Source organism: Pongo pygmaeus, chromosome 5, assembly GCF_028885625.2.
Source record: "Pongo pygmaeus isolate AG05252 chromosome 5, NHGRI_mPonPyg2-v2.0_pri, whole genome shotgun sequence".
Lineage (NCBI taxonomy): Eukaryota > Metazoa > Chordata > Mammalia > Primates > Hominidae > Pongo > Pongo pygmaeus.
In genome coordinates this window covers 28,013,677-28,036,910 of record NC_072378.2, presented here as the reverse complement: position 1 = coordinate 28,036,910, position 23,234 = coordinate 28,013,677, and the positions used below count along the sequence as shown (strand labels likewise).

Sequence of the window (23,234 nt, the reverse complement as noted above, 5' to 3'; positions counted from 1 at the left end):
TTCCTTGGCATGCTGGTAATTCCTGCCTAGAGGCTGTCCAAGGGACTGAGGGTCATATGTTGTCCTCAAGGCTAAATCTTTGATGTTACAGCCCCTCTACTAAAGAGACAGCCCCCAGTATTTTACCTCTGATGCTATAATGAACCAAGATATGGAAGACTAAAACTAGACTTGTACTTCTGTAACACTTGTATGCTGAAACACTTGGCACAGGGATGATGGCAGATCTGATGCTGAAAGCAACCTTAAAACATCATCAACTTTATTGTTTATCAACACCCTGACATATGTTGCTGTGAATGCCAAACATTAAGTCTTCTTTTTCTTTTATAGTCTTAAAAACCACAAAATATGCACACACTTAGGATTCTCTTAAGGCTTGGCATAGCTAATTTTTCTAATTGTATTGCCAGTACTTCGTATCTCTTTCTCCTATTTACCTTAAATATATCAAGTCTCACAACCTCAGCATTAAGGATTTTGGGCCAGATAATTCTTTGTTGTGGTGCGGGGACAGGGGCAGGGGCAGGGTGATGCAGGGGGTGAGGTGCTGTCCTGTGCAAACATGATGCTTAGCAGCATCCCCAGCCTCTACCTACTAGATGCCAGTAGCATCCCAGCTGCCCACCAATGGTATGACCAAAAATGTCCCCAAACATTGCCAAATTTCTCCCAAAGAGAACCACTAATCTCATATACAAAAGCCTATTCTCAAGCACTTTTGGAATTATAACCTTAACACAATAGTCTTTAGTGCTTCTTATTTTCTTTCTTGACCAATAAGGCTGGCCAAATGGAGAGCTTCAGCTTTTCACACATAATTTCCTAAAGTTGAATTTTTTTGGCCTTACTCTTAGGTAGAGGCAGATCCTGATATACTATGCTAGCATACGAAAATAGGTCTGTACATTTTTGAGCACCCAAAGTGGTCAGAGACATTCCTGAAAACAGCTTAAAAATTTCTGTAGATACCACCACAAATAATCCACACAATATTTCAACAAGCATTTATTAAACGCCTACTATGTGCTCAGCACTATACTAGGCACTCGGGGGTGCAGAGATACAAATGTAAAAGTTATTATTCCTGCCCTCAAGGAGCTTACAATTTAATTTTGAAATACAAATATGAAACTATAACACAGAGTGCTAGAAAATAATTACAAAGCAACATATTAGTAAGTACATGGACCACAGTACAAACTCAAAAGATAAGTGCTGAGGCAGCACAGAATGAGGGAGGTCATCGCATGAGGTGATGTCAATCAGGGAGAGCTCACTCAGAAGATATAAAGGAAGATAGGCTTTGAAGGGAGTGATGAACATGAGCTGGGACCAAAGAGCAATCTAAGCAAAAAGAACAGCATGAGAAAGGCACAGAGGCAAGAGCTTGTAAGACATCAGTAGAAGGCTATAGGAAGTTTGAATCTGTTGAATCAAGGTGAATATGCTAGAGAGTAATGAAGGCTGATGAATATTAGGCATAGAGGTAATGGAGAATTTGGAATACCACTGCTCCATAGGAATTATCTACTGGGTGTTACTTAGTGAAAATGAAATTTTACAATAGAGATATTGTAAAAATGGGTGTTTGAGGAGGATCGCCTTCGAAAAATTATCTACTGGGTGTTAGTGAAAATGAAAATTTTACAATACAGATATTGTAAAAATGGAGTTTGAGGAGGACCACCTTGGAAACTTTATATAAGATGGGGATCCTGGGAGCAAGGAAATTGGAAAAAAAAGAATTACAGTAACCTGGGCCTCAGATCTATATGAAAAGCTATAATGGGATGAGAGAAATGGGAGATCAAGCCTCAAGGAGAAAACTGATTAAAAACTGGGCTGACAGCAAGTTTTTGGACATGGAGAATGGAGAGCAGAAAAAGATAACTCCAAGGCTGGGGTAAAAATATAAAGGTGGTGACACTTTTCAGGGCAAAGGAATTAGGCAATGAGGCCTGTTTAAAAAGAAAACGGGGGCTGGGGATATATGGTGATGAATTCTGTTTTCAAATATCAAGTTGTACAGGTACCTGTGGAAAATTCCGAAAGTCACAAACTGACCCACAGGGTGGGAAAAATGAAGTCATTCGAATACAAATAGTAGGTATAAACAATCAAAATGGATAAATAGGAGTATAGAAAATGAAGTGAATAAAAGACAGACAGGGAGATTATTCTCAGTGGAGAAGAGGAGAAGGGGGAGTGGGTGGAAAGATCAGCTAAAAAAAGAAAGCCAGATATTAGAGAAAAAGGATCCCACAAGCCAAAGGAGGGAGAATTCAACAATATAAAATATAAATTAGATCAAAAAGGACAAGAAATAATAATAAAAAAAGGCCTTATTATTTGTCCACTGGTGAGTCTAAGAACATTTCACTGGAATGCTAAGTATGAAAGCCAGTAAGAAGAAGTTTTAAGAACAGATTAATGAAAAAGGGGGGTTGAAAAATCGAAGATATGTTTGAAAAACCATGAACAATAGAGGAGAAACAGAATGGTAGTTGGAAATGGGCAATGAGGTTGAAAGCATTTCACATTTTATGCTGTAGATGAACTTACTATTGTCATCCTAACTGACCATCTGCCTGGCCTGGTATATGGATATTTCATTTCCCTCCACAATTCTACTTTCCCTTTGGCAGTTTAGAGAAAAATATATTTGAATTTATTATTGCTTTATCCTCCCAGTTACTCTGTTAAATATGTTTTATTTGCACAATTTAGCTTTGTAGTACTACAAAGCATCAACACTTAAAAATGATATAATTGTAACCTCAAAGGGCATTTTCCACCAATTTTCCAGTAATTGTAATGTATTTGCACTCTACTGCATATTCTTTTCCCCACTACCTCTCATGACAAGCGCTACATATTTTTAAAAAGCTGGCTAGAATTACCATGTTCATTATACACAGCATAGCACAGTAGTCAGGAGCACAGGCTCTAGAATCAAACTGTGTGGGTCAGAATCAGTTTTATCACATACTGGCTGGGTGATATTGGTCAGCTCACTCAACTAAGCCTCCGTTTCCTCATCTATAAAATGGGGGATAAAATAATACCTACTGATATGGTTTGGCTGTGTCCCATCCAAATCTCATCTTGAATTGTAGCTCCCACAATTCCCACGTGTTGTGGGTGGGACCAAGTGGGAGGTAATTGAATCACAGGGGCAGAACTTTCCTGTGCTGTTCTTGTGATAGTGAATAAGTCTCATGAGATCGGACGGTTTTATAAAGAGTTCCCCTGCACAAGTTCTCTCTTTGCCTGCTGCCATCCATATATAAGACATGGTTTGCTCCTCCTTGCCTTCCACCATGATTGTGAGGCGTCCCCAGCCATGTGGAACTGTGAGTCCATTAAACCTCTTTCCTTTATAAATTACCCAGTGTCAGGTATGTCTTTAATAGCAGCATGAGAACAGACTAATACATTTATCATGAGCCTGAGAAAGGCATAACAGGGTTGGGCACATAGTAAGTGCTCAATAAATGTTGGCTATTATTACTTGGAGACTCAGAACCAAGAGTAAAGTTAACTGCTCTGTTTGGGAATCAACCACCATATTCTAGCACTGCACCTTGCTCCACGGAGAAAATCTCTGAAACCTAACATGCCTCTCCCAGGGCTATGTTGGATGGCATTAGAGTTATGAAAGAACCACCTTATCATGTCAGTTCCTAAAATGAGAAGCTTAGGATGGGAGGAGAAAGTACTGATGAATAGTTCATTTCAGATGAACATAAAGATAGAATCTATAGGATAAAGGAGCTTAATGAATGCCATTCACAGTTAAGAGCTCAAAATGTCATACAGCCTAGTCAATAATATTCTATGCTAAGAGTGAGAACTTGAGACAAAGAATGATTTCTAGTGATGTCCTCGAAGAATCCACAGCCTTTTTCTATTGTCTTATACCAGTTGGCTAATTCTATATATGTGCTGTATCAGCTTTGATAACTCTTTCAAGATACAGTCTTTTCTCACACCCAATATAATATAACACATCAATATAACACTAATTTTTCTAGTCATATTATTTTCTCCAAATTTTTGCCACATGCTTAGTAATTCTGAGATTTAAGTAATCTGGCTACATATTACTCTGAACACTGACAGATAAAGAGACTTTAATTAGTACATCTGTACACATTTCAATGTGTTGCTCTGGTCTATGGCCATACCACCCTGAATGCACCCAATTTTGTTAATATGTTGCATTGCTAAAAGGGCTTTTTATTGGAATAGAAGAGAAGCATTATTCTAAAGTGTATGGCAGGTGTGTGTGTGTGTACATACACATGTATTTTCCCTCTGACAATGCACCCATCATACGTAATATTTGCATACAAGGTAGTACTGGCCCCAGGAAGAATCAGTATCTTACAGAGGGTAAGGCACAACTGAAACAGAGAGCAAAGATCTAGATACAACCAGATTTACTTGTTTCTGGTTTCTTAAAATTTCAAGTACAAAGAAACTAGGAATGGTAACTTATAAATCAAAAAAAAGAAACAAGAGAAGGAAGGATACAAAAATAAAGGATAATGAAAAGGACTGTTGGAAACCAATATGACAAGTGATGGGTGTCTTCATTCACCAATGGCTCAATGAAATTGATGTAGATAATTCTGATGTTGTTAGTGGTCAAAGTGGGCCATAGAGAGGCAGAGAAGGAATGTTATAGGGAAAGAATTTATGATCCAAAAGGTGGTCGTCTATGAGATAAGACTTTGATTACTTTTTTTGACCCATCAATCATAAAATAATATGACTATTATTTCTTTTCAGGATAGTCACAGGGTGAAATTATGAAGCTTTCATCAGAACCTATATAATTTTTTTTCTGAATAGGCTTAATGTAATCAATTTTAAGTTTAAAGGTTAATTTTGGAAAGCCCAAAATTACTCAATTCCAACTCTGGTGAATAAATGGCTACTCAAATGGTAAAACTAAAGTGTAAGAGTAATAGAGGGTTTTCTCATATGGTTTATTAAATGGGAATTCTAAGAGTGTTCCAAATATTTGGAAGAATATAGTAGTAGTATGGAATAATAGTACTTGGGAATAACAAGTGACAACCCACACTGGATGCATACGTTCTGGCATGTTACTTTAAACCAGTCTCATTACTTTATATAGTATTCCTTGGTATAACAAAAGCCTCAAAGATGAAATATAGTGCCTGGTGATACTGAGTTTAATAGTACATCTTTGTTGGTAGATTACAGACATGGATTACAGATGGAGTGCACCAGAGTTCAAAAGAATGAAAACCTGTGAGGTAAGGTATTAGATTACCACTGTGGATATTAAAGTCATATAAACTAATGGCAAGAAAGAGATGGAGAATAACGAGTGAGGTGCTGAGGCCATCTAAAGAGGTGGGTGCAAGGTAATGATAGGAGTGACAAACCATCTAGTCATGGAGTTTGCACAGGCTGATAAGAACCTGAGAAAGCAGTACTGTAATGGTCCAAAAAGGATGAGTATACATTCTTTGTAAGGTTTTTATCTTCCTAAAGCATCTTTGTCTCCTCCTACCTGATGTCATAACTAGGATAGTGCAAACTATTTGTACCACAGTGTACAGTGGGGAGGTGGAAGGAGAGTCAGAAGTCACCAAAATGTATAACTATCCAAGCTCTAGAGCAGCTGGGCTGAGTCTCCACTCACCTCTTTGTATTACTCCCATAACCATCACTAATGTGTCCACTTTCTTTGCTGACACAGGTACTGGGACTGGGGGTGGTGGTGGTGAAGGATATGTACAGATGCTCAACGACTCAATGGAGTCAGTGAAGGTGATACATGAAGAAAAATGCTGGAGTGCTGTTAAAAATATAGCATTCTGAGTTTGTATTGGAATACAAATTTCCACTGACTAGAAGGAATATTAGAATAAAAAAATGCACACTTAAGCATAAATACGTTAAGTGTCTGTAAAATTTTCCTAGAAAGCTACATACAAATATAAGTTTCACACAGAAGCTACTTCTGACTCTACAGCAGCTTCTTAGATCAGATTAGGAATACAAGGGCACCTTCAAGGGAATAAATGGGAGAGGGGGAATCACAGGAGACGGGAAGAAGCACAGGAACTAGGAGTAGCTAGCCTCTCTCAAACCTATAGCTACTCACCCAAAAGACAAAATTAAGCTCCTCAAGCCATGACAAGCAACTTGCTTTAATGCTATTTTAAATTTCTAAAGGATACATTAGGTCATCAGGAGCTCCATCAGATACTTTCAAAGACAGTCAAGCTAATCAACCTTCACCAAGGCACTGGGCCCAAATTACTAAAGAGCTATCCTAACTTTACCACCACTATAGATTCTGAAACTAAAGTTGCGATGACCTTTCTGCCTTTTAGTACACTGAAAGACCTCTCACCAGTGTGTGGTTTCTCTAATGCTGAATAATGCTCAAACTGTAACTGAAGTTGTTCCTAAACACCTGTGGATTCAGATTTTTCACCACTGTGGATTCTCTGATGTCGAATGAGACTCGACCTCTGAATAAAGGCTTTCCCACACTCATTACATTGGTAGGGCTTCTCCCCTGTGTGAATTCTCAGGTGTTGAATGAGACCAGTGTTCCCATTGAAAGCTTTCCCACATTCTTTACATTTATAGGGTCTTTCTCCAGTGTGGATTCTCTGATGTTCAATAAGGCCTGACTTCTGACTGAAGGCCCTCCCACACTCATTGCATTTGTAGGGTTTCTCCCCAGTGTGGCTCCTCTGATGACCAATAAGATGTGAGCTCCGCCTGAAGGTTTTCCCACACTCATCACACTCATAGGGCTTCTCCCCAGTATGGATTCTCTGATGTCCAATGAGGTGTGAGCTATGACTGAAAGCTTTCCCACACTCATTACATTCATAAGGTCTCTCCCCACTGTGGATTCTCTGGTGCAGAATAAGGCCTGCACTCTGACTGAAAGCCTTCCCACACTGATTGCACTGATATGGCTTCTCCCCAGTGTGGATTCTCTGGTGCAGAATCAGGCCTGTGTTCTGACTGAAGGCTTTGCCACACTCCTTACAGTGATAGCGTTTTACTTTGTTGTGGATATCCTGATGTGAAAGAAGGGCTGACCTGTAACTGAAGGCTTTACCACACACATTACACTGATAGGGTTTCTCCCCAGTGTGGATTCTCCAGTGGCGAACAAGGCCTGAGCTCTGAGCAAAGCTTTTCCCACATTCATCACATTTATGTCGTCTCTCTTGTGTGGGATTTCCCCGCTGCCTCTCTAATCTGCCCAGAAGGTCTCGGGCTTCTTCATGCTCAAGACCCCCGATAACATCCCCGTTGCATTTGGCAGCTGTCTCTCCATGTGGTTGGATTCCAGTACATATTACCTGTTTTGAAGCTAATTCCCTGTTCTCACTCCTGGTCTCACCACCTGAAATAAAAATGTAATAAATAAACATCAAGCCAATGTCACATCCTATTCTTTATGCTAGGAGAAAGGAACTGAAGATAGGGGAAAAGGAAAATACACATGAACAGCTATAAGTAAACACAAAACTTCTGTCTCCAAAATAGCTTCTTAATAGTGACCTTGCTTAATATGAGCTAGTCAACTGGGAAAGAGGTACCATTAAAAAAAGAGAGTTAATTGGAAGGGGAACTAAAGTCAGGAAAGCATGAACTGAGGTGAGGTGAAAGTTGGGGAGAGGAATATGGAACTACTAAAAGAACTAATGAGCAGGACACAAATGGGAAAATGCCCAAACAGTCATCAAAAGGGAGGAGATACAATTAATTTATGTGAGAAAAATATATGTAGGAATCCCATGACAACTTGGAGAAGAAATGTATGAACTCAGAGAGCATCTGTGAGATGTCAATTTCCAACTGGCAAACACGCCAGTACCCTGGTACAAAATGTAAGGAAGTTCTGGACAGGAGAACAGAAGTTTCATGTAAGATTTCAAGAAATCTCAACATCATATCCCTCTGTTGGATCCTGAGTTTAAACTTAACTATGTCTTTCAGAAAGGCTGTAGCTACTATACACATAAACAACAAACAAACAAAAAATCTAAAATGACAATAATAACCACAGCTCTCCTTACCCAGGGAGAACACATTTCTGAAATTTTCTGGCCTGTTATCTCTACTCAGATCCTTCTGTGATGGATCAAGAAGCCACTCCTCTCGAATAAGGGACACAGCCATGTCTTCAATCTTCTCCAAAGTCTGAAACAAAACAAGATCCCCATTTGGGGACTGGGACTGTTCCACAGCTCAAACCTATAGAGCCTGAGAGATCCACAAGTATTGGGAGAGGATTACAACTTGGGAATGTACTATGTAAAGGGATCTGAATAGCTAGGAAGAAGAGGAAAATGCATGAGATTTACTGGGGGAAATTCAGGATCAATCTGTCCCTAGGCAAAAGAATTTTTGGGACAAGTTTTTGGGTAGGTACTGCTACCAACTAGACAGTCAAGATATAGGGCAGATGCCACAAACACTGACAAGCACAGCTACGGGGTTTCAGTGAGAAGGAGCACAACTCACCTGGAACCCTGCTGTGAGAAGTGTAGCTGCCATTTCCTGGTCTCCAGAACTTCCTTTCTGGGAACGAGTAGGACTCTGGGAAGTAGACATGGCTGAGAAGAGAAAGGAGCTATGAATGAGACCAGTCCTATCCTGTGGTTGTGGAAGCTGGCACTCACCCATTCCAAATTATTTGTATTTCAGCAGATATACATGTATGCCAAAGATTTCGCACATGAAGTGCTGATATCTTGGATTCTGGGGCCATATCTATGGTTGCCCCACAAAACATATGCACCCCGATGTTCCTGAAGTCAGACTGAAGTTACACTCAAAAATAGAAAGTATACTGGTTTCCTAACAGGAATCGCTTTTCAATTTCTTCTCTACCATCAAAACGACTTCTATCTTTGTGGCTGTATACAGTATTTCCTTAGGTCCTGATCTCTTGGCAAACCAAATATCAGAATCAACCAGTCTCTATTAATTCATTACCTTTCTGAAATGTCTACTATGGCTTCCAGTATTTGCTTTCTATAGATATTAAACAGCTTATTATTAAAATACAGATTACTGTATCTCAGGCAACAAGCTTTAGGACTTTAGACAAGAATTATTAAGTGTTTTAATGCTTCTTTAGAAATATTAAAAATTCATATTTATAAACTACTGTAAATCACATAAATGAAAAAATATGAAATGCAGGGGAAGATGAGACTGGAACATCTCATTCTGCAATAAAGTAAAAAAATTCTCAAAAAACAATGGGAAAATGTCAAGAGGACACAAGAGCCAGACTGAAGGGGCCTTCTATGGCCAAATCTGAGATGATTTAGCAAAATAAAGACAGTGGCCGAGCACAGTGGCTCGTGCCTGTAATCCCAGCAATTTGGGAGGCTGAAGTGGGCAGATTGCTTGAGGCTAGGAGTGCGAGACCAGCCTGGCCAACACAGTGAAACCTCGTCTCTACAAAAATACAAAAATTAGCCAAGCATGGTGGCGTGTGCCTGTAATCCCAGCTACTGGGGAAGCTGAGGATTAAGAATCGCCGGAACCCGGGAGGCAGCGGCTGCAGTGAGCTGAGATCGTGCCACTGTACTCCAGCCTGGATGACAGAGTGAGACTCTGTCTCAAAGACAAAACAAAAACAAAATAAAGACAGTAACAGAATATTTATGGAATAAATATGAATTTGAGTCCATACTGATAAATAAAAAATAATAAAATTGGGAGAAGGGAGCACTCTCCTTTACAATAAAGAAATGTAGAAGGAATGACAGAGTTAGAAAATCACTATTTCATAACCATTCTAGTAATCACTAAGTCAAGAAGCACCAATGAACACTAAAACTAGTGTTTTAGCAACAAAAGTTTAATGAGGACTAAGATATTTAAATACACTCAAGAGTATCTTCCACAAATTACTTATTAGTTACAAAGGGAAAAACAGTAACTATACAATGATTAACACTGCAAGAATAACCTTAACCAAGTCATCAAAGATAACACCACCAATAATAGGACAAATTCCTGTTGTACCCCTAAGAAGGAGTACAATATCTCTTGTTAAGATTTAGGTCGTGTATCCTTGGCAGGGTGAGGTGTTCCTGCCAAATATATATGACCTCAATGTAAACATGATCAAACATCATGCAAATCCAAACTGCAGCCATTCTACAAAATAACACACCTGTACTCTTCAAAAAAAAAGAAAGGTTGAGGAACTATTCCAAATTAAAGGAGACCAAACAGCCATGACACCTAACCACAAAGTGTGAAGCCAGACTAGACTCTGAACCAGAAAGAACATAATTGGGGCAACTGTCAAAATATGAACTGTGGCCTAGGTTAGTATTGTAGCAATACTACATTTCTTAATTGTGATAAATTTAGGAATTTATTTATTTAAGTTACCTAAGAAATGCTCTTGTCTGAGGAAATACATACTGAAATATTTCCAAATAAAGTGGCATGACAATACCAGCATAACCTCAAAAACGTATGTTGTAAATGTACTGGGGTAACAGAAATATGTAAATACATAAAAAATAGTCAAATTATTTAATTTGTTCATGAGTTTACCACTAGAAAGAATAATCTATATTTGAAGCCTAAACATTTAAACACAGACATTGGGACTGGTCTGTAAACAGGATTTTAGTTCCTGGTTCTTCAGGAACTAGATAGGTATCCCAAATGGACTTTTATTTCTACTTCCTCCCCTCAACATCAATGAAATCTGGCTACTCACCTCTCTCTTGTGACTCTTGGGGCACTGGAGATTTATGTTGGGTTGCCTCAGATTGGAGCTGAGTATTTGGAGGCTCTGGTGCAGATGCTGAGTGTACTACCTCCTCCCAGAGTACCCTACGTCCATGTAAGCGAGCTGAGACCTGGAAACAACAGATAGTTGGATAATAAGGAATCCCTTTGCGAAATGTAATGAACAATGAAAGAGGACCACAAACACATCTACAGGGATATATGCTTGGGGAAGGAAGCAGCAGAATCTCCCTCACTTCTCAGGGACAGTAAGGAACACAAATACATAGATGAGCACAGAAAGAAAGGCATCATTTTTGCTTAGTACTAAAGGAAAAGATTTCTGCTGATGCCTTCCCTGTTACACAGAACACCAATATTTTGTGTTCCTAAGGCAGAGGAAGGAGGAAAATAACAAACTTAAAGCAGTGCTATGCAGTAGAAAAATCTTTTAATAAGGAACTAGAAAGCCTGATTTCTGGCCTCAAATTTACCTTTAATTATGTGGATGTCCCTGAAAAATTAACTTAAGCTTCCTATGCATCAAGTTCCCATCCGGCAAACAAGAACAATACGGTTGTAGGGATGTTATGACAACAAAAAAAATGGATTTATATCCTTTACAAAAGTAAAAAGAACTCTACAAGTACAAGTCATACTACACTAAAACTATTTTCATCCTTATCCAACAGAAACTGATGCTAAGCATCTGCTCTCCCACTGTGATGCCTATGTCCCTCTACCAAGCTTCCAGGACTCCCACAGTCACAGCACGCACACCTCCTTCTACTTACTGGTCGTCCTAGTATATCAATCTGCCTTTCCAAATCCTCTAATAGGGTCACCACCTCCTCTCCGTTCTCTAGCTGATGTTCCTTAACCAGAGTCTGGAGCTCCTCAGGTAGGATGGTCAAGAACTGCTCCAGCACCAGCAGCTCCAGGATCTGCTCCTTGGTGTTCAAATCTGGCCTCAGCCACTGATGGCAAAGTGCCCGTAGTTGGATCAGAGCTTCTCGGGGTCCTAGTGTCTCCTGGTAGCATAACTGCCTGAAGCGCAGGCGGAACAGTTCTTGGCCAGGAGGGTTATTTTCATGCAGACTAGATTCCTGGTCCCAACCGTGATCCTCCTCTACCTTGACGATTACAAGATCCTCTTCAGGAGTCTGGTCTGGTGGGGATGGGGCTGAAGGCTTTCTTGTTTCTTCAGCCATTAGAGCCTGAAAAGCTCAGGAAGTTCGTTTCCACTACCTTCTTTATCTTCTTAAGAGAAGACTCTTCTGAGGGCCTCTTTCTAAGGGTACTTCTTCATGAAGAAAATATGATAGTGTTAAGGCAAGTCAAAAGTCATTGTAACTTACTATGGTATCTTAACAAGTTCCTTAGCATGACACGGACTTCATGGCTCGGCCAATTAAATGATCCTCCCCACTGTTCCAGAAATAACTTCTTACTTCCTTAACTTTCTGCCATGCCAATCATGCCAAACCCATCCATAGAAAAACCCCTTCCTTCTGCTTTCATCACTATATTTGGGGATGTGGAACATGGCTAAGCAAAGTCAGGAAACCATGTAGACTGGGTCTAGTTGAAATTTTGTGTTTAATCTTAGCCGGCCTTCAGGGCTGCTCATTTAACCCCTTTTAGTCTTTGATACACCAGCTGTACTAACCTGGTTCTATACACTTCAGCTCTCAACCTTTCCCTTACTCTTAACAGATGAGACTAATTTCTACATAATCTAATTCAAAGTATTGTCAAAAACTTTCCTAACACTTTGCTCTTCTCCACCTAACATTCCTTATCCTACCTGTGCCCCTCATCTTTCCTCCTATCTCAAGGCTAACTTCCTCTACTATGGACGTGACCTCCAACTCAGAAACTCTCTATGGAGCACTCCAAGGAACCTGGATGTCCTATCGACAACTACAACCCAAAAGTCTACTCCCACACTCAAAAGGCTACATACTATATGATTTATTTATGTGAGATTCTGGAGTGGGAATGTTTAAATGTTTATCCATTTCCCAGTTGAACAATATCTGAGTTGTTTTTGTTTTTTATCACTATGAATAAAGCCACTATGAGCATCTGCATGAGTTTTGGTGTGAATATAGTTTTCATTTTATTTGGGCAAATATTCAGAGGTAAAATTGCTGTGTCATAAAATACATATATGTATAACTTTATAAGAAACTGCAAAACTGCTTTCCAAAGCACTCTGCATTCCACCACCTGTATATGAGAATTGCAGTTGCTCACCAATCTGACTAGCACTTGATATTGTTTTTGTTTTTAATTTTAGATATTCTAATAGGTGTATGTGTAGTGGCAACTCATTATAGTTTTAATATCTCATATGGCTTTAGTATGCATTTCTCTACTGACTAATAATGTTGAGCATCTTTTTATGTGCTTATTTAACATCTACATATCTTCTTTAGTGAAGTATTTGTTCAAAACTTTTGCCCATTTTTTAATTTAGTTATTTTAAAATTAAGTTTTGAGTTTCTTACATACTCTGGACACAAGTCCTTTATGAGATATGTAATTTGCAAGTATTCCCTCTTTTTCATTCTTTTCATAGGGCCTTTTGAAGAAAAAAAGTTCATTTTTTTAATTGACTGTGCTTTTGATGTCATATCTAAGAAATCTTTGCTTAATCCAAGGTCACAAATATTTTCTCCTGTTTTTTACTAAAAGTTTTATAGTTTTAGGTTTTACATTTAGGCCTGTGATCCATTTTGAGTTAATTTTTGTATAGAATTTGAGGTATGGATGGAGGTTCATTTTAAGGATTCTCCTTTATCTACTTAACTGTCTTTGTACATTTGTCAAATATCAGTTCACTATATGTATGTATATATAAGGGTCTATTTCTGGAATCTCTGTTCTGTTTATTGACCTATACATTTATTCTTTCACCAATACAGAATAGTCTTGATTGTGTGACTTTTAAAATCTTGAAATCAAGTAGGTGAGTCTTGCAACTTTGTTGTTCGTTTTCAAAATTATTTTCACTTTTCTAGTTCTATTGTCTTTTGATACACATTTTAGAATCAGTGTATTAATTTCTACAAAAAATTATTGAATTGGATTTGTAATGAATCCATAGCTCATTTTAGGGACAACTGATATCTCAACAATAGTGAGTTTTCCATTCCATGAACACAATGTGTCTCTCCGTTGAAGTCTTCATTGACTTCTTTCATCAGTACCAACACTACCTTCTTAAAGGACAAGATAAAATACTGTTGCCTTTAAAAATCCTTTCCTGGTGACTCCAATTGGAAATTATTTTCCTCTCATTCTATACCTCTGTTACTTAAATGTGTATTGCTTTAATGTTACTTTTCCCATAACTGTATATTTATTAGTTCCAAAGGAATTCTGACTTCATAACTTAATTGTATTTTCCCCATGGGCAAAGGTCCATATCTTTTTGATAGAATCAAAGAACATTAGCCATATTTACAATAGCAGACACAGAACATGTTTACATTTCTTGTAAGAGTGAGATTTAGAAACAAGACCTGATGTCCAAAAAAAGTTCAATTTCATGATCCTATTTCTATATATGTCTATGGTTTCCATCCTTGGTATAGACATCGTCTCTTGCCTAGAATTGCAATGGTAACTTTGGTTATGCTTTTTTCCCATTCATGTTCCACAGTATTACCTACTGTGGGTTGAAATGTGTCCCCCAAAAAGATATGCGGACATTCTAACCTCTAGTACCTGTGGATGTGAACTTATTTGGAAATAGGGGCTTTGCAGATGTAATCAAGTTAAGATGAAGTTATACCGGAATGGGTCGGCCATTAAACCAATATGACTGGCACACTTTTAAAAGGAGAAAAGACACAGAGAGACAGACTCTGAGAAAGGAGAAGGTCACGTGAAGACACAGACACACAGATGAATGAGAGCTAAGTGACTACAGAAGCAGAGATGGAGTTATGCAGCTGCAAGCCAAGGAATGCCAAAGTTTATCAGTGACAACAAGAAGCTAGAAGAGCATGGCTCTGGCGACACCCTGATTTTGGACATCTAGCCTTCCTAACTATGAGACAGTTAAGTGTCTATTCTATTAAACTACCAGGTTTATGATACTTTTTTTTTTTTTTACAGTAGCCCTATACTGCCAGAGAGATTTTTAAAAAATATGTAATATGACTAACATGACTCACCTCCTGAAAATACTTCAATAGGGACCAAATTTTTTAGCATGGTATGCAAGGCCCTTTATGAATGTAAACCTGGCTGGCTATATCTACTTTAAACTCACTTACACAAAGCCTTTCTGGGCTGTGGCTTTCTCATATTTCCATTCTACTACAGAGTTCTTTACTCTAGCTCAGTGGTTCAAAACTGATGGCAACATTGTCCTTACCCCCATCCCAGGGACCTTTCATAATGTCTGTAAATATTTTTGTTGTCACAACTTGGGAGGAAGGGGTGCTACTATTATCTTGTACATAGAGGCCAGGGATCCTACAATGCTCAACACAGCCCCCACCACAAAGAATTATTTGGCCCAAAGTGTCAATGCCAAGGTTGATAAATCTTGGTCCAGCTAAAACCATTCAACTCTTTTTTTTTTGTTTCAGATGGAGTCTTGCTCTGTCACCCAGGCTGGAGTGCAGTGGCACGATCTTGGCTCACTGCAACCTCCGCCTCCCGGGTTCACGCCATTCTCTTGCCTCAGCCTCCCGAGTAGCTGGGACTACAGGCGCCCGCCACTACACCTGGCTAATTTTTTGTATTTTTAGTAGAGATGGGGTTTCACCGTGTTAGCCAGGATGGTCTCAATCTCCTCATGATCTGCCTGCCTCGGCCTCCCAAAGTGCTGGGATTACAGGCGTAAGCCACTGCGCCCGGCCTAAAATCATTCAACTCTTATTTCTAATTTATCTATTACCTTTTTCATGAGTTCTTCTCTGTCATCCCCCTGCCATTTGTCATTCCTACCAAAGCATTTTTTACATGGTCCAAATATAGGACTTATCACATTGTGAGAATGTGGCCATGGCCTTATTGCAAATGTTTGTTGACAGAGGTGACCATTATCTTTGTATTTCAGACAACACTGTAGAGAATGAAGAAGAGTGTAAGTAAAGGTAGCATACCCAAAACCAGTTGTTATGAGATGCTAACATCAAGATAAAACCAGAGACCTATAGTCCACAAAGAAGAGACAGGTATTTAGGAAAAAAAATCAGATTACTGTACATACAGTTCCCCATACGAATCATCAAGGCAGTGCTTATCTTTTCAGTTTTTGGAGTTGTCGGGGGCGGGTAGGGGGGTTGGTTTATAGACTCTTCAACCTAAAGAAAACACAGAACTTCTTTCCAGCAAAATGTCCACAGATACAAAATTGTACACTCAATTTCGGCAGAGTTCACAGACTCAAAGGCCATCCAAGAATGCCAGGAAGGTTAAAAACAAACAAATAAACAAATTCTACATAGAGAGTGTGTACAGAAAAGAAAGGGAATTTGAAAATTATTTTTAAAGTTAGACAAGGCCGGGAACAACAGGGTAGAGAGTAAACTACAGATCAGAAGAACCAAGGAGCAAAAGATATGGTTAAATATATCAATTAACATTGGGGGTATAGTTCATTGATTATGACTTTACAGGAAAGTGGAGGAATTTGCTAGAATAGTGAGATTTGGGGGAAGAGTGAATTTGAGGAAGATGCTGAGATTTTGTTGAGAAAGGGTAATCAATTTGGTTTTGACAAATTATTTGTTGTTTGAATAAATTATCTATAATTTTAAGATAATTTATTTTAAAATGGTCTTAGCTAATTTTAAAATAATTTAATTTTTCAAATAAAAACAAACTTAAATTTTCTTAAAATAGCTACTTATGATTTAATGTTAAAAACTTAAAGGTCAATACATGGGACATAAATTCTAACTGTTTAGAATGTGATGTTATATAGTGGTAGTCTTACTATGTTTTCCTATAAATTTCCTTAAAGCCAAGGTTCATTTTTAACTACTGAACAACTGGCCATCTATTACTGAGCAATCCTCATCCATAATGGCTATAAAATATTATTATTATTATTTAGGGACAGGGTCTCACTATGTTGCTCAGGCTTCAGTGCAGTGTCTATTCACAGGTGCAATCCCACTACTTACCAGTACAGGAGGCTATAAAATATTTTAATGTGAAGTGCGCAGCATTCAAGAACTTTATATTGTTGATGTGGTATTAAAAAGTCTCAATAGCGACACTGATGAAAACCAGCTAATTATCAGGTTTGTTCATTTTTTATACCAAATCAGCCAACAGGTCTTGCCCATTGCCCATCTTGATTATTCTATTTAGTGGCTAATTTTCCATTGTTTTAAGTCTCTTCCCTCTCTAATCAGCTAGTTTTTGAGAATTACAACCTATAAATAACTGAGTGCAAAATTACTCCACTATGTACCTTCCTCTCAGTTTTGTGCGTACATGTGTGTATTAAGTTGGTGAGCACTGTGTGGATATAGACTGATTTTTACACAGTCTCCTTAAAGAACACCTAGTCAAGTTTACATGAGTTTAAAAGGCAATCTTTAAAGCTTCCTCTGGATTTTAAATGCTGTAATCCTGTGAGATGCTGAAGGCACAACTCAATTTTAACAGCATTATTTTTTCAATAGTTGTAGAAGGAATGTATTCTTCCTTCAGACTATGTCTAATTTGAGAAATGTTTGGGAACTGAAAACAAAACAAAAAAGACATTTTCCAGGATTTAAAATCCAAGAAAAAGTAGGTGAAGCCAATACTATGCTTTGTTATCTCAAATTGCATTAGCTGAAAGTTTTAATTAACATCTATCACATTTTACATTTAAACAACAGAAATTCAAAACACGTATGTATTTGCTAAAACAATGATTGCTACGTAAATACACTCAACGGAACTAACAAACAACAGAAATATGTTTTTAAAGGTGGTGGTGGCAGTCAAAGTAGCCTGACAAAAATTACTCATGACTAACCAGAGTTTTGGAAATGGGGCCCTGCCAGAGTTCCTCGTTGGCTAACTTCAGTTTGCTTTAACAAATGAAATAGGCATTCTGATAATGCTGAATTCTGAATTACCCTGAAATTAAAAAAAAAACTTTCAATTATCTAGTCATCACACCACCAGTTTCTGAATACACTAAAGAAGAGTAACAGCAAAAATTGGTTTCCATGGATAAATGGGGCTTCCAAAAGCAAAATATGTCTTTTTTAAAAACTGAGAATTTTGTTGTGAGCTAAACGCAAAATAGCGCTAAGTGAAAACAATTCAGACTCTGGAAATAGTTGGATAAAAAATAACATGGGGGGGCAGTTCCCCATTTTAAGATAAACACAATCGACTACAAAAACATACCACAAAACGATTATCTATGAAGAAAGCTTCATAAAAGGTTCCCTCGCAAAAAGTTCGAGGGCAATTCGTGGGGACGTACTCTGCCTGCACCAGCAACTAAGGCGTCAGAACCGGTCCGCGGCGCCGAACACCGAACAGGCCCCTCTCCGGACCCCTCAGGCCAGTCCTCAGCTGCGGCCTGGACCAGCCACAAAGCACCCACTTTCCTCTGGCCCAGAGCACGACCGTACTCACTGTGAGTTGCAGAGGCGCCCCGTCGTGGGGAAGGGAGGTTACAACGGATAAGCAGACCCGGAGCAAGGTCGGGGAGTAAAGGCGATGAAAACTGTACTCAGACCAGGCCCCTCTGGCCACTAACTTCCAAATCTGCGGAGGCACAACACCGGCCAGCACGCATCTTGCCCCAAAGGCACTTCCGGAAGCTCTCTAGGAGTCCTGGAGGTCTAAAAGCTCTATGGTCGGCCGACTGAGGGTACCGGAGTACCACGCCCCTCACCTGCTGTGTGCTGTGCCTTGGGTTCCTCCCGCGTCTGCGTGCCTCAGGCTTGCGCGGTCGCTGGGGCAGTGAACGTGCTGGGGAATAACGGACCTTGGTGTCCCCTCCGCCTTGTGTGCCCGTGCAGCTCCGCGCGCTCGCTGTCAATAGTAACGTTCCCTGGGGGTAGATATCCGACGTGGGGAGGCTGGAGCTGTGAACAGGAGGCTGGGAAAGTGTTGGAGGAGGGAGCACTTCATGGATCATTAGGATTCCAACTGGACTCGCGTTTGGCTCCGTTACATACCCTATACTTTACGGTTCTCGATTCATAAATATATCCAGACCTCTCACATAGAGTACAAACTTCATGAGGAATTCCTGCTAATCACAGTTCATAGTTTTGTGAAATCCCTATGGCATGGCACTTAGGAATAGCATATTTTATTAAGTATTCAAAAAAATCGTAATTAAATATATATTATTTTTGGAACTTTACATATTTCCCACTCTTTCCTATCTTAATGAATTTCTATAGCTTACAGCATCTGCTTTGCTGCTTAGCTGTTTTAATGCTAAACCTATGATGTAAGCTTGGGGAGTAGACCCTAGTTTTAATACCACAAGATTTGGGGAACAAATCTATGTTCATTCTTTCTTTGTTAGTCTTTTTTTTTTTTTTTTTTTTTTTTTGACAGGGTCTCTATTGCAGAGTGTAGTGGTGTGATCATAGCTCACGGCAGCCTCAACCTTCTGGGCTCAAGCAATTTTCCCACCTCAGCCCCCCAAGTAGCTGGGACTACAGGTGTGCACCACCCTCAGCTTAAAAAAGAAAATTTGTAGAAACGGGGTGGCGGGGGTGGGGGGGGGTCTCACTATGTTGCCCAGGCTGGTCTTGAATTCCTGGGCTCAAGTGATCCTCCTGCCTCAGTCTCCCAAAGTCCTGGGATTACAGGCATGAGACACCACCTCGGTCCTGTGTTCATTCTTTACAGACCTGTTGCATTAGAGCTTTTTAACTTTTGAGACTAATAGGATTTCAGGGGTGGAGGTTGTGGCAAGTGTTATTTTTTGTTGTTTAGGTCTCATGTATTTATTTTCTTCAGCACCTTTCCCAACCACCTATTATTGAGTTCTCAGGGCTCCTCCAATTTTCACCTTAATTTCCCTCTTTATCTGCTCCTGCTGGTAGCTACCACCAACGTTTCTATCCCTTCCCAATTACTAACTCCCCAGTATTTTGCGTACTGACAAAGTCGGTTTGATTTAAGGGTTTTGTCATCTAATTATCACATGAAAACAAGTAAATAATAGTAAACACTAGGAAGCTACAGTGCTTCTGGACTCCTTCAAAGTACTTATTTTTGCTTTTTATTTCACAGCTGTTGCTTTCCACCTGGGATGGTAACTGGAAGTAACTGGTGACAGACTAGAACTCTACTTTCAGTTTCTTTTTTCACATCTTAAAAATAACTTTTTTGGCTGAGCGCGGTGGCTCATGCCTGTAATCCCAGCACTTTGTGAAGCCGCAGGAGGATCACCTGAGCTCAGGAGTTTGAGACCAGCCTGGCCAACATGGCAAAACCCATCTCTGCAAAAAATACAAAAATTACCCAGGCATGGTGGTGGGCTCCTGTAGTCCCAGCTACTCCAGAGGCTGAGGCGGGAGAATCGCATGAGCCTGGGAGGCAGAAGCAGCAGTGAGCTGAGATCCTACCATTGCACTCCAGCCCGGGCAATAGAGCAAGACCCTGTCTCAACATAAATAAACAAACAAATAAATAATTTTTTAAGTCTGAAGTTGTGCACATATGTAGTTGTACAAATTCAATGTGCACACAACTGTGACTGCACATACTATGTACAAAGTTGTGTACACATCGGAAGTAAAATAGCGTCATGCCATAGGCAGTTTTCTCAAACTGGACACACAGACACTGATTATAATTGATAAATTTGACTTCAAAATTTTAAATTTAAATTCTCATCAAAATTTAAATCTTCTCAAAAAAAGCACCATTAAGAAAGTGAAGAAAAAGCTACACACTGAAAAATATTTGTAATACGTCTATCTGACAAAGAACTATCCAGAATATATAAAGAACTCTCACAATTTAATGAATAAGATAATTCAACACAAATAGGCAAAAGATTTGAACACTTTCTTTACAAAAGATAAAAGAATGGCCAGTATGCACACTAAAAAGTAATCATTATTCATCAGGGAAATGCAAAGTTAAAACCTCAATGAGTTACCACCACATATCCATTAGAATGGTTGATAATATCACCAATTTCTAAGTTATTCAGGCTTGAGAGGCTTCCTTAGTTTACTCAATGAAACATGGAGATAAAGGAGAAATTATCAGAGCCAGATTTCTCCTTTGAAATGTTACTTTTCTCCATTAATATAACCACCATCCTCAGTTCTAATTACTTCACCCCTATGTGACTGCAACAGCCTTGAGATAGCCTTCCTAACTATCCAAGACGTGGTCCTTAAATATCATTATCATTCTTCCAATCACTAACCCTGAGTGGTTCCTTATCTCTAAGTAAAATTTAAACTTCTGTGCTTGCCTTTTATTTTCTGTATTTTTAAAAATAAATGAAGCATGATAAAGATTAATATTATATAAAATTCTTAAAAGCTGACATCTCCACCCTCAAATAGTATTTACCTAAAATGTTGGGAGATAATTCTTTAATGGCTTCTCAAATTACTCCTAGTCTTATGGTAAATTTTTCTTTGAGGTTAGCTTTTCAAGGATGTTTGTATCTCCTTCTAGAGCACAGTTGTTTCCTGACCAGGATAATAAAGATAATGGCTCATTCTGGGGCAAGGCTGAGCAAAGGTTGGGCTTCCTAAGCTTGGCATTCCTCTGCTAGGTTGCAAACCCACTGTTCCATCCTAGCAGAGGAATGCCAAGCTTAGGCCCCTCTGTGGGCTTTGGGAACATAAGCTTTGGGAACAAGGGAATATAAAACTTATGATGCCTGTGTTATTAAGTAATAAAATCTTCTGTCTCTGACGCAGGAGTCGTGTCTTCTGTTAGTATCCATAAAACTATGGCAAGTTAAATTGTTAGCTTGCAAGTAGGGTAAAAGTTTCACAATTTTCGATATGGGGTAATCACTGTTAAGTTTGGAGTGCATCCTTTTCCTGTACAAATACCCCACAAATTATATCTATATAAACAAATTTTTTCAACAAAAATGATATATATTGTTCTGACACTCCTTTTGTCATTTTAACGGTTGAAAGGTATTCCTCAATAGCATACGTCGTATGTAATTCTTCCGCCATTGATAGACATTGATAAACAAGTGTTTTCCTTTTTTTCTACCACTAGCGTCCTGTCTGCCTTTTATTGCCTTCCAGAATGACCTTCTCCCTATCCCATACCCCTGGTCATAATTCCCCTGTACCCCCAAGTCAAAGGACTTATCTCATTGCTCACTACTCAATCTAAACACTCGTCTGTTATTCTAATAACCCCCTCTCAAGACTTTATTATTCGATTTTGCACTGATCACATTCTGTCTTATATTACTTGCTATGTTGCATTTGCTGTCAATAGATTAAAGCTTCCGTAGTTGAGGTGTCGGTTCTGAGATCTCCCTCCCAGTTGCAGTAAGTGGCAGCCCTTGAAATATGCAGATGTGCCATACATTTCTGACAGGAAGAGTGGTTTGCCTTTTTTTGTCAAGTAGCTAATCAGTCTGATTCATCCTCTCCCTTCAGTTCTAGTCTTATCCAATAATTCCTTCTCCTTAGGTAGGTCCTCATTCACCCATGTACTTATCAAGCACCTACCATGTGACAGACGCCAAGTGAGGTGAAAGTGCTGGGATGAGCACCTCTGTGGATCTCACAATGACCATCCATCTTTTGCATCCTTCTTGGTTTTTCCTTTACCCGAGTCCTGCACTTCACTCTTCTTTACCCGTGCTTCAGAAAAGCGGAAGTTGGTTAATTAATTCCATTTGTCTGACACGGATGAGAGTGACAGCAGACAAGGGGAAAGGCAGGGAAATGCCCTTAGACTGTTCTTACATGCACTCTCACACTTAATAGTCAAAGCCACCCTATGAAATAGGCACTACGTTATTAGCCTGAGTTACATAAACGAGTAAACAGAGGCTTGGAGAAGTTAAAAATAAATTGTCCTCAGTCCTAACTGGAGAGTGGTGGAGTCAGAATTTGAATTCAGGTTTAAAGAATTCTAGTGCCGGCACTCTGCACCTATTTCTCTCTGTACACTCATTTCCCCTAAGTATCAGAGAAACTCAAAGTAGGCCACTTTTCGTCTCCTTAAGTCCGCAAGGTCCTGCGAGATCACAGTGAGCAGGGCACCAGCAAATACAGCCTGCGACCGCGAGACGTAAAGGGAAGAACGCTCCTCGGCGCCCCTCCCCAGTCTATCCTAAAGTCAAGAACGTCCGAGCCCGCCTTTCTCCGGGAGCGGGCTGCACTAAAACAGTAAAATCCTCAATTCCCCATCAGCGGTCGATTGGGGGCTCTCCCGAAGCGGCAGCTCTGTAGGACCGCTCTTCTACCCCAAGATCCCTCGGCTTCGGCCCCCTAGGTGCCAGG

General features: G+C 39.4%; 1 protein-coding gene across 3 annotated transcripts; it reads right to left on the bottom strand.

The window, feature by feature from the left end:
• Window positions 1-995: 995 nt before the first annotated feature.
• Window positions 996-22,589, bottom strand: ZKSCAN8 (zinc finger with KRAB and SCAN domains 8). 3 transcript variants are annotated; one of them, XM_054492038.2, is made up of 7 exons: window positions 22,455-22,589; window positions 18,397-18,865; window positions 11,577-12,085; window positions 10,772-10,913; window positions 8,542-8,633; window positions 8,094-8,217; window positions 996-7,417 (listed from the first exon to the last, which is right to left on the bottom strand). In XM_054492038.2, exons 3-7 carry the CDS (start codon window positions 11,991-11,993, stop codon window positions 6,456-6,458), a joined length of 1,737 nt encoding a protein of 578 aa, XP_054348013.1. In that variant the 5' UTR covers window positions 11,994-12,085; window positions 18,397-18,865; window positions 22,455-22,589; the 3' UTR covers window positions 996-6,455. The 3 variants fall into 3 exon arrangements, with proteins under 3 accessions (XP_054348013.1, XP_063522001.1, XP_063522000.1); XM_063665931.1 differs by having other exon boundaries at window positions 11,577-12,082; XM_063665930.1 differs by having other exon boundaries at window positions 18,659-18,865.
• Window positions 22,590-23,234: the final 645 nt, after the last annotated feature.